Source organism: Protomyctophum parallelum, assembly GCF_964188405.1.
Source record: "Protomyctophum parallelum genome assembly, chromosome: 16".
NCBI classification, from domain to species: domain Eukaryota; kingdom Metazoa; phylum Chordata; class Actinopteri; order Myctophiformes; family Myctophidae; genus Protomyctophum; species Protomyctophum parallelum.
The window spans coordinates 47,537,249-47,552,729 of NC_139711.1; the positions used below are offsets into that span (position 1 = coordinate 47,537,249).

General features: G+C 46.3%; 1 protein-coding gene across 1 annotated transcript in view; it reads left to right on the top strand.

Annotated features, from left to right (window-relative positions):
• The window catches only part of snx25 (sorting nexin 25), a 64,472-nt gene that overhangs the window by 17,291 nt on the left and 31,700 nt on the right, over positions 1-15,481 (top strand). Inside the window, exons 5-9 of the mRNA XM_083785105.1 lie at positions 25-197; positions 3,527-3,713; positions 9,898-9,968; positions 10,240-10,430; positions 14,731-14,862. Of these exons, the coding sequence (XP_083641231.1) occupies positions 25-197; positions 3,527-3,713; positions 9,898-9,968; positions 10,240-10,430; positions 14,731-14,862 (754 nt within the window). The remainder of the gene's footprint in view (positions 1-24; positions 198-3,526; positions 3,714-9,897; positions 9,969-10,239; positions 10,431-14,730; positions 14,863-15,481) is intronic.

Below are 15,481 nucleotides of genomic sequence, written 5' to 3' on the forward strand. Positions count from 1 at the left end.
TAAACCTCTCTCTTCTCCCCTCAGGCCAGAGGAGGGTGCGAGGCCGTTCCCGCTCCATCCATGTCTGCTGAGTCCAGACTGTGAGCTGGCCTTCCTGCGCTGCGTGGCGCGCCTCCTGCTGCTGTGTCTGCTTCCCCAGAGAGACGCCAAGTCACGCACCCTCCGCTGCTGCCTGACCGAGGTCATCACCACCAAAGGTACCTTACTGTCTGACCGAGGTCATCACCACCAAAGGTACCTTACTGTCTGACGGAGGTCACAGTGGTTCTCTCGCTGTGTTCCTCTAGTACTGAGGCCCCTGGTGGAGGTGCTCAGTGACCCAGACTCCCTGAACACCATGTGTGTGTGTGTGTGTGTGTGTGTGTGTGTGTGTGTGTGTGTGTGTGTTCCTCTAGTACTGAGGCCCCTGGTGGAGGTGCTCAGCGACCCAGACTCCCTCAACACCATGTGTGTGTGTGTGTGTGTCTTCCCTCCAGTACTGAGGCCCCTGGTGGAGGTGCTCAGCGACCCAGACTCCCTCAACACCACGTGTGTGTGTGTGTGTGTGTCTTCTAGGCATGTGGAAAATAATCGATACGTATCGATACATCGATTGTGACGTGCGCGATGCGAGTGAATCGGTTCATTCACTGTGTATCGGTAAAATTGACAGGTGAAATCTCGATGCATCGTTCGCGGAGTGCTTGCATCGGTAAAATCCGTGGTTGCACCGTTTTTTCATGGTAAATTTCACCCTATCCTGTGTTTCCGAGGCGCATTCAACCCATCAGAAAAGGAAGAAAAAAAAAAAGGTCTCTCGCAGCCATAGCTCGCAGCGCACACACAGGGCGCGTTCGGAAATAGCGCACTGAGCCCACTGTGCAATGCAAACTAATAGGAGAGTGTGCTCCGGTGTGGTATTTCCGAACGCGCCCACAGTCGGTGAACAGAAGCTGCCGTACGACGGTGCAGTCAGAGACACGTTGAGACGACAAACAGACTCAGACTATAAAGAGCACCCGCGACTAACAGAAGTGAGCCCCACGCATTAAACAAGCAGCACCACCTTTAGCTTTATAAAATAGCTGTCCGAGTAGCTTTGTCCGTCGATCAGTTGACTTTTCACTGTAGCGCTGCGTGCTGGACTGCTCGTAATGAATCTGATCCACACTCCACAGCTGATTATCCGACGCAAATCTGAAATCTGCGTCGCGATCATCAATGTGTAATTAAAGAAAGCTTCTGCAGTCTGCACACACGTGTAGAACAACAACAACGCCGCCACAGCAGGGTGTACTGCTTGCTGTCCAGCTTTCCCCTGCTGTTCTCTGGGATAGAAGCCTTATTTATATTCTGCAGCAAGACGGTGTCGCACGCCTAAAATTGCAGATCCACAAGCTCGTGGATGAGACGCGTTGTGAGCTTGTACATCTGCTATGTATTTATAACGTTAATAATACATGCAGGCCAGGGTCTTCAATGTTTTTCAGGTCAAGCCAAGGACCACTTAGCTTAGAGTGAGAGATCAAGTAGGGACCCCCACTATACATATAGGCAATTATATTATAAAACTGTTGCAGATTAAACTAGACATAGACTTGTTTGACAGCACTACGAGTGTGACCTGTAATTTTTGTTTTGTTTATTTGTTTCTTTTCTATTTATATGTTGGTAACATTAATTGATGAACGATAGGCTATTACATTTTAATCTCTTGAACCCTCTATACTCAAAACCTCAAATTGACCTTTGAGATATAATAATTATACTATAGCCTATGATTATTAGTAATCTAACAATTCCACAATAACGAGCAGACCCTTTGTTTACTTACAGAATTCTATAAGTTGGGTTGTTTGAGATGCAGAGCTATAATACTAACCTACAGTAAAACAATAAATTGCACTGAATTTAAATGTAATGCATTTTTAGTTTGTACATGTTTTGGGAAATTAATAGAGCTTTAATATAAATCCGAATTGAATCGCCATCAAATCGCATCGTATCGGTAGAGGGGTGAATCGTATCGCATCGTATCGCCAGGGGATTCCATGTATCTCTAAAGTATCGTATCGCCAGGAGATTCCATTTATCGCTAAAGTATCATATCGCTGGCAGTTCATCGAGATGCGTATCGAATCGTGAGATGAGACGAGATTCACATGCCTAGTGTCTTCCCTCCAGTACTGAGGCCCCTGGTGGAGGTGCTCTCGGACCCAGACTCCCTGAACACCGTGTGTGTGTGTGTGTGTGTGTGTGTGTGTGTGTGTGTGTCTTCCCTCCAGTACTGAGGCCCCTGGTGGAGGTGCTCAGCGACCCAGACTCCCTGAACACCATGTGTGTGTGTGTGTGTGTGTCTTCCCTCCAGTACTGAGGCCCCTGGTGGAGGTGCTCAGCGACCCAGACTCCCTGAACACCATGTGTGTGTGTGTGTGTGTGTCTTCCCTCCAGTACTGAGGCCCCTGGTGGAGGTGCTCAGTGACCCAGACTCCCTGAACACCATGTGTGTGTGTGTGTGTGTGTGTGTGTGTGTGTTCCTCCAGTACTGAGGCCTCTGGTGGAGGTCCTCTCGGACCCAGACTCCCTGAACACCATGTATGTGTGTGTGTGTGTGTGTGTCTTCCTCCAGTACTGAGGCCTCTGGTGGAGGTGCTCTCGGACCCAGACTCCCTCAACACCATGTGTGTGTGTGTGTGTGTGTGTTCCTCCAGTACTGAGGCCCCTGGTGGAGGTGCTCTCGGACCCAGACTCCCTGAACACCATGTATGTGTGTGTGTGTGTGTGTGTGTCTCCCTCCAGTACTGAGGCCTCTGGTGGAGGTGCTCTCGGACCCAGACTCCCTCAACACCATGTGTGTGTGTGTGTGTGTGTGTTCCTCTAGTGTTGAGGCCCCTGGTGGAGGTGCTCTCGGACCAAGACTCCCTGAACACCGTGTGTGTGTGTGTGTTCCTCTAGTGTTGAGGCCCCTGGTGGAGGTGCTCTCGGACCCAGACTCCCTGAACACCGTGTGTGTGTGTGTGTGTGTGTGTGTGTGTCTTCCCTCCAGTACTGAGGCCCCTGGTGGAGGTCCTCAGCGACCCAGACTCCCTGAACACCATGTATGTGTGTGTGTGTGTGTGTGTGTGTGTGTGTGTGTGTGTGTGTCTTCCCTCCAGTACTGAGGCCTCTGGTGGAGGTGCTCAGCGACCCAGACTCCCTGAACACCATGTATGTGTGTGTGTGTCTTCCTCCAGTGTTGAGGCCCCTGGTGGAGGTGCTCAGCGACCCAGACTCCCTGAACACCATGTATGTGTGTGTGTGTCTTCCTCCAGTGTTGAGGCCCCTGGTGGAGGTGCTCAGCGACCCAGACTCCCTGAACACCATGTATGTGTGTGTGTGTCTTCCTCCAGTGTTGAGGCCCCTGGTGGAGGTGCTCAGCGACCCAGACTCCCTGAACACCATGTATGTGTGTGTGTGTCTTCCCTCCAGTACTGAGGCCCCTGGTGGAGGTGCTCAGCGACCCAGACTCCCTGAACACCATGTATGTGTGTGTGTGTCTTCCCTCCAGTACTGAGGCCCCTGGTGGAGGTGCTCAGCGACCCAGACTCCCTGAACACCATGCTGCTCTCCCAGCTGGAGCAGAGGGAGCAGCAGGCGGAGCAGCAGAAGAAGGCCTACACCTACGCTGCCTCCTACGAGGACTTCATCAAGCTCATCTCCACCTCGGCCGACGTGGACTTCCTCAAGCAGCTCAGGTAGAACGTCAGGTAGAACGTCAGGTAGAACGTCAGGTAGAACGTCAGGTAGAACGTCAGGTAGAACGTCAGGTAGAACGTCAGCCTGCAATTTAACAATGTAGGCGTTTAGCAGACGCTCTTAATCCAGAGCGACTTACATTAACTAGAGCTGGGACTCGATTAAAAATTTTAATCTAATTAATCAGAGGCTTTGCGATTAATTAATCTAGATTAATCGCATTTTAATCGCATATCAATATTCAACCCGAGAACAGCGAGAAACCTTTTTTTTAAATGTTTTTTGGTATCCCAGTGAATCAACGAATAGTGACTACAGGATACCACTCATTTTCAACATTTTACTGTCATTAATATACCTGTTGTTGAAATAATAATAAAAAGTCACCCCATTCTGTGTTGCCTAGAACTGGAGGTCTGAAAAAATTTAGTAACAGTAACAAGTACATCTCAGTGACGTCACAAAGCTGTACTTACTTCATATTGTTACTGTTTTTTGTCAGACCTCCAGTTCTAGGCAACACAAAATGGGGTGACCTTTTATTATTTCCAGTTTTCAGTACTATAGAAAAGCGCCCAGTGAGAAACGTTCCGCGGTGAAAAAAAAGGTGCGATTAATTTATCTGTAGTTAATTAATCTAAATTAATCGCAATTAGTCCCGGCCCTAACATTAAGCAAGAACAAAAAGCATGGGAATACATCACATAAAAGCATTCATCATGAAACATGCGTAAGCTAAGAACGTAACAGTGGAATATCTATATAATGAAGCTATAAACTATACATCTATACTACTATGCTATACATATGTACTATGGCGTGCTATGACTATATACAATGCAATTATAGTGCGGTCTACATAACATGCTATAAGTCTGTATCAAATGCTATCTAAGTCTACAGAAATGCTATCTAAGTCTACAGAAATGCTATCTAAGGGGGTAGGGTAAGTGCTATGGGCCGTGATGGAGTCTGAAAAGGTGGGTTTTCAGACTACGGCGGAAGATTGGGAGTGATGCTGCAGTTCTGACTGCAATGGGAAGTGCATTCCACAGTTTTGGAGCCAGAAGGGAAAAGAGTTTGGGACGTGTGGAGCGTTGTTGTCCCGGCGTTTTTAGTGAGGGTACTTCCAGCTTCCCTGCGTTGGCTGATCTGAGTGCAGTGCGTGGCACCATTCCTAATGTCTGAATTCACGCAACTCATGGTCTATACTGACTAGTGTTGTTTTCGTCGACGAAAAAGGAAAAATGTTCATCGACTGCCTTTTTCCACTGAAGAAAACTAAATGGAAACTAAATTAAAACTAAGCTATGGTGACTAAAACTAATATACTAGCTGCGCTACAACTGCGCTGCGACGCGTTGTGAGCTTGTAGATCGGCTATTTTCAGCAAGTGTAAAATAAGTCATTATGACGGCAACAAGGCCCGCAAAAAATACATTTTAGTCGACTAAATCACCTGTAGATTTAGTCTCTACAGGTATCTTATGACATTTAGTCGACTAACACTAATACATTCCAGGTGACTAAAATGTGACTAAGACTAAGTGAAAACTATTCAGGAGACTATGACTAAAACAAAAATAGAAATTTGCTGCCCAAAACAACACTGCTACTGACCTCTGCTCTGGGGCCCTTTTGCTAATCCTGCTATCATCACATGTAATTAAACCCCCTTTGAGTCTCTGACTCACCAGATGATATGTTTAGATTAGGGCCGGGACTAATTTTCACCGCGGAACGTTTCTCACTGGGCGCTTTTATATAGTACTGAAAACTGGAAATAATAAAAAGACACCCCATTTTGTGTTGCCTAGAACTGGAGGTCTGACAAAAAACAGTAACAATATGAAGTAAGTACAGCTTTGTGATGTCACTGAGATGTACTTGTTACTGTTACAAGACCTCCAGTTCTAGGCAACACAGAATGGGGTGACTTTTTATTATTATTTCCACAACAGGTATATTAATGACAGTAAAATGTTGAAAATTAGTGGTATCCTGTAGTCACTATTCATTGATTCACTGGGATACCAAAAAACATTAAAAAAAAAGGTTCCTGCTGTTCTCGGGTTGAATATTGATATGCGATTAAAATGTGATTAATCTAGATTAATTAATCGCAAAGCCTCTGATTAATTAGATTTTTTTTTAATCGAGTCCCAGCTCTAGTTTAGATGTATAACAGTCTAACCTAATATGTGGTGACCAGGAAAGGTTAAAATAGAGCAATCCATTATACTCAACCCCCGTTGACAAGGTACAGCACTGTTGTTGTTGTTTTTTGGCAGTAAAATTTAGATTTCAGTCATTTAGTCTCTTGAATGGTTTTCATTTAAAGTTTTAGTCACATTTTAGTCACCTGGAATGTTTTAGTGTTTAGTCTAGTTTTAGTCGACTAAATATACGGTTGATTTAGTCGAACAAAATGTATTTTGGCGGGCCTTGGTGCGGTCGTAATGTCTGATTTTTTTTCACTTGCTGAAAATAGCAGATCTACAAGCCCAGCTTGTAGATCAGCTATTTTCAGCATGCGACCAAGTGTAAAATGAGTTATACTGGATCTCTTGTCCACTAGTCCCTTCCTAACATTTTAGTCTAGTTTTTATCTGTTGACGAAATTGTCAGTATATTATTTAGTCTTAGTTTTAGTCACCATAGCTTAGTTTTCATTTAGTTTCCATTTAGTTTTCTTCAGTGGAAAAAGGCAGTCGACGGACATTTTTTGTCTTAGTTTTAGTCGACGAAAACAACACTGGTTGTATATCTGACTTGATACGGTCTCAGCCATGCCAAAAATGCAAAATCATAACCGCAGCTGTCTTTATAAGCTAGACACACTTGCGCACACACACATGCACGCACACACACACACACGCACACACACACACACACGCACAGCGGGTGAGTGAAGAAATGTTGTTAACCCATTCTGAACGGGAACCCGTTTTGGTGTCAGCATCATGTCATTCTTTAGCTATTGAAAAATAGCAGATCTACAAGCTCATAGCGCGCCACCGAGTGGCGCGCTACGAGCTTGTAGGTCTGCTATTTTTTGAAAAATCGAAGAGCGACTGACATAGAAGACATTTTCAGAATCTGATCTCAGGTCAGAATGGAAAACTGTCAGGATGTCGAAGACATTTTCAGAATCTGATCTCAGGTCAGAATGGAAAACTGTCAGGATGTAGAAGACATTTTTAGAATCTGATCTCAAGTCAGACTGGGTTAATCAGACCAGTGACCCGTGTCCAGTGGAAACCTGGTATGAATCTGATCTCAGGTCAGAATGTTGTTAACCAGCGCTCCATTCTGTGTGGTGTCCATGGGAACAGACATTGTCTCCAGGGTGATAGACCCTTCTATAAATGTGGAGAGCAGGCCAGGTGGGGACGGTTATGTCATCGTAGTGAAATCACGAGCGTTTCTGATGTGATGTGTCTGTAGCCTGTCAGTGTGTCTGTACCCTGTGTGTCAGTGCCCTGTGTGTCAGTACCCTGTGTGTCAGTACCCTGTGTGTCAGTACCCTGTGTGTCAGTGCCCTGTGTGTCAGTGCCCTGTGTGTCAGTGCCCTGTGTGTCAGTGCCCTGTGTGTCAGTGCCCTGTGTGTCAGTGCCCTGTGTGTCAGTGCCCTGTGTGTCAGTGCCCTGTGTGTCAGTGCCCTGTGTGTCAGTGCCCTGTGTGTCAGTACCCTGTGTGTCAGTGCCCTGTGTGTCAGTACCCTGTGTGTCAGTGCCCTGTGTGTCAGTACCCTGTGTGTCAGTGCCCTGTGTGTCAGTGCCCTGTGTGTCAGTGCCCTGTGTGTCTGTACCCTGTGTGTCTGTACCCTGTGTGTCTGTACCCTGTGTGTCAGTACCCTGTGTGTCAGTGCCCTGTGTGTCAGTGCCCTGTGTGTCAGTGCCCTGTGTGTCTGTACCCTGTGTGTCTGTACCCTGTGTGTCTGTACCCTGTGTGTCAGTGCCCTGTGTGTCAGTACCCTGTGACCTGTGTGTCAGTAGTACCCTGTGTGTCAGTACCCTGTGACCTGTGTGTCTGTACCCTGTGTGTCAGTACCCTGTGTGTGGCGGTGTGGCGTTAACCGTCTTCACCAATAGAGTGCCGAAAGTCCTGACGTCACTCGCTCATCCCCTGGTTCTAAAGTCCTGACGTCACTCGCTCATCCCCTGGTTCTAAAGTCCATGATGTCACTCGCTCATCCCCTGGTTCTAAAGTCTCTGACGTCACTCGCTCATCCCCTGGTTCTAAAGTCACTGACGTCACTCTCTCATCCCCTGGTTCTAAAGTCCATGATGTCACTCGCTCATCCCCTGGTTCTAAAGTCCTGATGTCACTCGTTCATCCCCTGGTTCTAAAGTCCTGACGTCACTCGCTCATCCCCTGGTTCTTAAAGTCCTGACGTCACTCGCTCATCCCCTGGTTCTAAAGTCACTGACGTCACTCGCTCATCCCCTGGTTCTAAAGTCACTGACGTCACTCGCTCATCCCCTGGTTCTAAAGTCCTGACGTCACTCGCTCATCCCCTGGTTCTAAAGTCCTGACATCACTCTCTCATCCCCTGGTTCTAAAGTCCTGACGTCACTCTCTCATCCCCTGGTTCTAAAGTCTCTGATGTCACTCGCTCATCCCCTGGTTCTAAAGTCCATGACGTCACTCGCTCATCCTCTGGTTCTAAAGTCACTGACGTCACTCGCTCATCCCCTGGTTCTAAAGTCTGTGACGTCACTCGCTCATCCCCTGGTTCTAAAGTCCTGACGTCACTCGCTCATCCCCTGGTTCTAAAGTCCTGACGTCACTCGCTCATCCCCTGGTTCTAAAGTCCATGATGTCACTCGCTCATCCCCTGGTTCTAAAGTCCTGACGTCACTCGCTCATCCCCTGGTCCACGGAAGTACTTTCTCCATGGAGAATAACACAGGGTCATCTTATCACTTTGTGAGCCCACGCAAAGAATCACTTTCACCTGGAAACTCCATTCACACTTTGTATAATTCAGCTGACTGTGGAGACACATTGCTGGAACTTTTTTACTTTGAAATGTTTAATAGTTTCTGAGTTATTTAACTTAAACGCCCAATGCATTCTCAATGGCAATAACACAAACTTTGGCACCACGTATTCCATTTTTTTTTCTTCTCAAAGACGTCCACAGACGTCTTGGGCACAGCACGAGGGGGTAATACCAAAGACGTCCACAGAGGTATCAGATGGTGTGACCAGATTTGACTGAGAGACTGCCATCGCGCACATTCCAGCTTTTCACAAGAGGAGAAAAACTTTGTTTTTCTTTTTTTTTTTCAAAATGAGTTAATAGCACAGGCAGACTCTTCACATACTAGAGCATGTCTGAAATAAGTGTCAAAGCTGAAATTGACATGTAAATATGAAATAAATGCTTAAACATGTAGCTATAGGTGTAATGTTAGAGTCCACAGAAGACATGTAAATATGAAATAAATGCTTAAACATGTAGCTAGGTGTAATGTTAGAGACCACAGAAGACATGTAAATATGAAATAAATGCTTAAACATGTAGCTAGGTGTAATGTTAGAGACCACAGAAGACATGTAAATATGAAATAAATGCTTAAACATGTAGCTATAGGTGTAATGTTAGAGACCACAGAAGACATGTAAATATGAAATAAATGCTTAAACATGTAGCTATAGGTGTCATGTTAGAGACCACAGAAGACATGTAAATATGAAATAAATGCTTAAACATGTAGCTATAGGTGTAATGTTAGAGTCCACAGAAGACATGTAAATATGAAATAAATGCTTAAACATGTAGCTATAGGTGTAATGTTAGAGACCACAGAAGACATGTAAATATGAAATAAATGCTTAAACATATAGCTAGGTGTAATGTTAGAGACCACAGAAGTGAACCTTTCAAGCCTGTTTTCTCAACTCGCTGTTTCTCTGCAAGACATTACTCTATAAGCCATATCTCCAAAACTGGTGGGTCAAACTGAACAACCAATATGTCAATTTGAAGCTATGATTCCCTGCTTTGATATGAAATGAAAAAAAAAAAAAAAAAAAAAAAAATCCAATGGCAGTTTCCCAGTCAACTTTGGTCACAGATGGTAGTACAGAGATCATTCATGTCTCTCTGTCTCCCCCTACAGGTATCATATGGTAGTAGAGAGATCATCCATGTCTCTCTGTCGCCCCCTACAGGTATCAGATCGTAGTAGAGATCATTCACGCCACCACCATCAGCAGTCTTCCTGCGCTGAAGAAGCAGAAAGGTAACGGTTCACTTCACAGCACCACCACTAGAGGGCGTTTAACCGGTGGTGTTTTTGTCATAATGCGACGGCCTCGTCACCAGCAGGTCCGGGACTAATCCGTTGTTTCTTTTTAATTATTTTAAAACGGCGAATTAAACGCAAATAAACAAATAGCGGGTTTAGTGTATTACGCGGTGGTGGAACCCTGGATTAAACAATTTAAAGCCCTGAAAGTGTTAACCCTTTGTGTGTTTCCCCCCCCCTTGCCGCTCCTCCTGTCCTGTTCCAGATCGCAAAGGCAAGGAGTCGTCTGCGATGAAGGCCGACCTGCTGCGGGCCAGAGACATGAAGCGCTACATCAACCAGCTCACCGTGGCCAAGAAGCAGGCGGAGAAGAGGATCCGCCTGCTGGGTGGGCCCAACTACGACAACACCGAGGAGGGGGCCGCGGAGGACGGAGAGGGCCCGCAGAGCCAGAGGGTGAGAACATCACAACACACGCCGCGCTGTCGCCGGGCAGAAACCTGTTTTTCTCCTATGCACGCACGCACGCACGCACGCACGCACGCACGCACGCACGCACGCACGCACGGTCGCACGCACGCACGCACGGTCGCGCGCACGCACGCACGCACGGTCGCACGCACGCACGCACGCACGGACGGTCGCACGCACGGTCGCACGCACGCACACATTTTGCAGAGCAATCTATTAAAGGGACACTTCACCCTTTTTGCAAAAAAATATATGTTAATGACGTTTAGAAGCTTTAGATCACTTTCCTGGGGGCCTTTATGTGTGTAATATGTGGTTTTAGTTATTTTAGATTGTAGCAGTGAGCCTGTTGTCTCTGATGTCATGGACACTGGTCTCACTACCTTCCTGGACTACAATTCCCATAATTCTTTGGTGCACTGCTCCTCCTTGCGGATAGGGGGAGAGCTGTCTTACTGAGACAACATGTAGTCCAGGAAGGAAGTGAGCCCAGTGTCCATGACATCAGAGACAACAGGCTCACTGCTACAATCTAAAATAGCTAAAACCACATATTACACACATAAAGACCCCCAGGAAAGTGTTCTAAAGCGTCATTAACATATATTTTTTTTGCAAAAAGGGTGAAGTGTCCCTTTAAGAGAGTGGCGACGCGCTTTGATCTTGTCGCAAAGCTGGATGCTATGGGCTATAGTTCCAAACATTGGAACTATAGAGCGGCGCAGTCCCTCCCCCTTTCAGAACAACGAACGGCCCAGGAAATGAAATGCAATGCATTCTGACCATAGGATTTTCTTTAAGTATTTATTTAAAGACGGTTACGCCGCGGACAAAGCCAACTCGGATCGTGACAAATCATGACATTGAACACAATGTTTTGGGGCCGATCAAATGATTTATAAGAAGAAAAACAAAACAAATAGTGTTATGTCTCCTGCCTTTATTTTCTTCTTTCTAATGATTTGATCGGCCCAAAACATTGTGTTCATTGTCATGATTTGTCACGATCCCAGTTGGCTTTGTCCGCGGCGTAACCGTCTTTAAATAAATACTTAAAGAAAAGCCTATGGTCAGAATGCATTGCATTTCATTTCCTGGGCCGTTCGTTGTTCTGAAAGGGGGAGGGACTGCGCCGCTCTATTCCATTGAGATAGAACCAGGGGGGCAGTCAGACAGATATTTAACCAGGGGGGCAGTCAGACAGATATTTAACCAGGGGGGCAGTCAGACAGATATTTAACCAGGGGGGCAGTCAGACAGATATTTAACCAGGGGGGCAGTCAGACAGATATTTAACCAGGGGGGCAGTCAGACAGATATTTAACCAGGGGGGCAGTCAGACAGATATTTAACCAGGGGGGCAGTCAGACAGATATTTAACCAGGGGGGCAGTCAGACAGATATTTAACCAGGGGGGCAGTCAGACAGATATTTAACCAGGGGGGCAGTCAGACAGATATTTAAACAGGGGGGCAGTCAGACAGATATTTAACCAGAGGGGCAGTCAGACAGATATTTAACCAGGGGGGCAGTCAGACAGATATTTAACCAGGGGGGCAGTCAGACAGATATTTAACCAGGGGGGCAGTCAGACAGATATTTAACCAGGGGGGCAGTCAGACAGATATTTAACCAGGGGGGCAGTCAGACAGATATTTAACCAGGGGGGCAGTCAGACAGATATTTAACCAGGGGGGCAGTCAGACAGATATTTAACCAGGGGGGCAGTCAGACAGATATTTAACCAGGGGGGCAGTCAGACAGATATTTAACCAGGGGGGCAGTCAGACAGATATTTAACCAGGGGGGCAGTCAGACAGATATTTAACCAGGGGGGCAGTCAGACAGATATTTAACCAGGGGGGCAGTCAGACAGATATTTAACCAGGGGGGCAGTCAGACAGATATTTAACCAGGGGGGCAGTCAGACAGATATTTAACCAGGGGGGCAGTCAGACAGATATTTAACCAGGGGGGCAGTCAGACAGATATTTAACCAGGGGGGCAGTCAGACAGATATTTAACCAGGGGGGCAGTCACACAGATATTTAACCAGGGGGGCAGTCAGACAGATATTTAACCAGGGGGGCAGTCAGACAGATATTTAACCAGGGGGGGCAGTCAGAGAGATATTTAACCAGGGGGGCAGTCAGACAGATATTTAACCAGGGGGGCAGTCGGACAGATATTTAACCAGGGGGGCAGTCAGACAGATATTTAACCAGTGGGGCAGTCAGACAGATATTTCGTGAAGCCACTTAGGAAATCGGGACTTCCTGAAAGTTCATATATTGGCCTGTTGTGGCGCTGTCTTTGGCCCCAAAAAACCCCCATCGCTCCATAGAGGCCCATGTATTTTGGCCCAACTTCACCTAGACTGCATTACCTTAATAAACATGGTCATGAATACTTTCTGCTTCCAGTCACTAGTTTAAAGTCTCACTTCTCATGTCATAATATTCTTTTTGGAAAATGATGGTCCCATTTATTAAAACAATGACCATAAAGTCGCGTATGTTCTGAGGGGCGTGGCTACCGTTACAGTCTATGATTGGGAGCCACCCCCCGTTCGAGTCAACATAAAAACCAACGGAGAAGAAGGGGGGAAGTCCCGCCTCGTTGTCTGGGCCAGCCAATGGCCAGCTGGGCCAAAACTGATCTAGCCAATGGCCAGCTGGGCCCAAACGGATCTAGAAAGATGGCGATTTACAATTCAAGGACTGACAGGCTTCATCTTACGTCCATATCAGACCCGGGGAACGCTTTGTCCATATTTTTTTACAGTCTATGGCACACACACACACACACACACACATTTTGCAGAGCAATCTATTGACCCATTCTGACCTGAGATCAGATTCTAAAAATGTCTTCTACATCAGTTTTCTGAAAAAGCTATGTTTCTATATCAGTGGTTCTTCGATTTTTTCAAAAATAGCAGACCTACAAGCTCTGGTCAAACAGAGTCCGTGTTAATGATACTAATGAAGGCTCTGTTCCATTCTGGTCAAACAGAGTCAGTGTTAATGATGCTAATGAAGGCTCTGTTCCATTCTGGTCAAACAGAGTCAGTGTTAATGATACTAATGAAGGCTCTGTTCCATTCTGGTCAAACAGAGTCAGTGTTAATGATGCTAATGAAGGCTCTGTTCCATTCTGGTCAAACAGTCAGTGTTAATGATGCTAATGAAGGCTCTGTTCTATTCTGGTCAAACAGAGTCCGTGTTAATGATACTAATGAAGGCTCTGTTCCATTCTGGTCAAACAGAGTCAGTGTTAATGATACTAATGAAGGCTCTGTTCCATTCTGGTCCAACAGAGTCAGTGTTAATGATACTAATGAAGGCTCTGTTCCATTCTGGTCAAACAGAGTCAGTGTTAATGATGCTAATGAAGGCTCTGTTCCATTCTGGTCAAACAGAGTCAGTGTTAATGATGCTAATGAAGGCTCTGTTCCATTTTGGTCAAACAGAGTCAGTGTTAATGATGCTAATGAAGGCTCTGTTCCATTCTGGTCAAACAGAGTCAGTGTTAATGATTCTAATGAAGGCTCTGTTCCATTCTGGTCAAACAGAGTCAGTGTTAATGATGCTAATAATGAAGGCTCTGTTTCATTCTGGTGAATCAGAGTCAGTGTTAATGATGCTAATGAAGGCTCTGTTCCATTCTGGTCAAACAGAGTCAGTGTTAATGATGCTAATGAAGGCTCTGTTCCATTCTGGTCAAACAGAGTCAGTGTTAATGATGCTAATGAAGGCTCTGTTCCATTCTGGTCAAACAGAGTCAGTGTTAATGATGCTAATGAAGGCTCTGTTCCATTCTGGTCAAACAGAGTCAGTCTTAATGATTCTAACGAAGGCTCTGTTCCATTCTGGTCAAACAGAGTCAGTGTTAATGACGCTAATGAAGGCTCTGTTCCATTCTGGTCAAACAGAGTCAGTGTTAATGATACTAATGAAGGCTCTGTTCCATTCTGGTCAAACAGAGTCAGTGTTAATGACGCTAATGAAGGCTCTGTTCCATTCTGGTCAAACGGAGTCAGTGTTAATGATGCTAATGAAGGCTCTGTTCCATTCTGGTCAAACAGAGTCAGTGTTAATGATACTAATGAAGGCTCTGTTCCATTCTGGTCAAACAGAGTCAGTGTTTTCTTTTTACAAACCATGTATGTAATGCAGGTGAAAGGTTTCCATATAGTATCATTATCTCTCTCTCTCTCTCTCTCTCTCTCTCTCTCTCTCTCTCTCTCTCTTTCTCTCTCTGTGTCTCTGTGTCTCTCGTCCAGATCCTGCAGTTCGATGACATCCTGTGTAACCCGGGTTACAGGGAACACTTCAGAGTCTACATGGAGAGGGTGGACAAGAGAGCTCTGATCAGCTTCTGGGAGCTGGTGGAGACGCTGAAGACCGCCAATAAGGTAACAACACCGCCACCTGGTGATGCTTGCGGAACTCGACTTCGTCTCGTTCCTGATGGCATCACTGTCGTGGCAATAATCACGTTAAACAACACCCCCTTGTGTAATATTGCTTAAGTAACACACACAGACATCTCCAGGGCTTACACAGAATGGTCCAACAATATCAATCTCTAGCCTCACAGCTAGAAGGTCCTGGGTTCGATTTCCACTCGGGACGCTGTGGGCGCTGGCGGCGTGTTTCCTCCTCCACGTCATCAGTGCCCATACCCGAAGGCGGGGTTGGCGAAAGGGCCTTTCTGTGTGGAGTTTGCATGTTCTCCCCGTGTCCCCTAGGGTAGGTACCCTCACATGTTCTCCCCGTGTCCCCTAGGGTAGGTACCCTCACATGTTCTCCCGTGTCCCCTAGGGTAGGTACCCTCACATGTTCTCCCCGTGTCCCCTAGGGTAGGTACCCTCACATGTTCTCCCCGTGTCCCCTAGGGTAGGTATACCCTCACATGTTCTCCCCGTGTCCCCTAGGGTAGGTACCCTCACATGTTCTCCCCGTGTCCCCTAGGGTAGGTACCCTCACATGTTCTCCCCGTGTCCCCTAGGGTAGGTACCCTCACATGTTCTC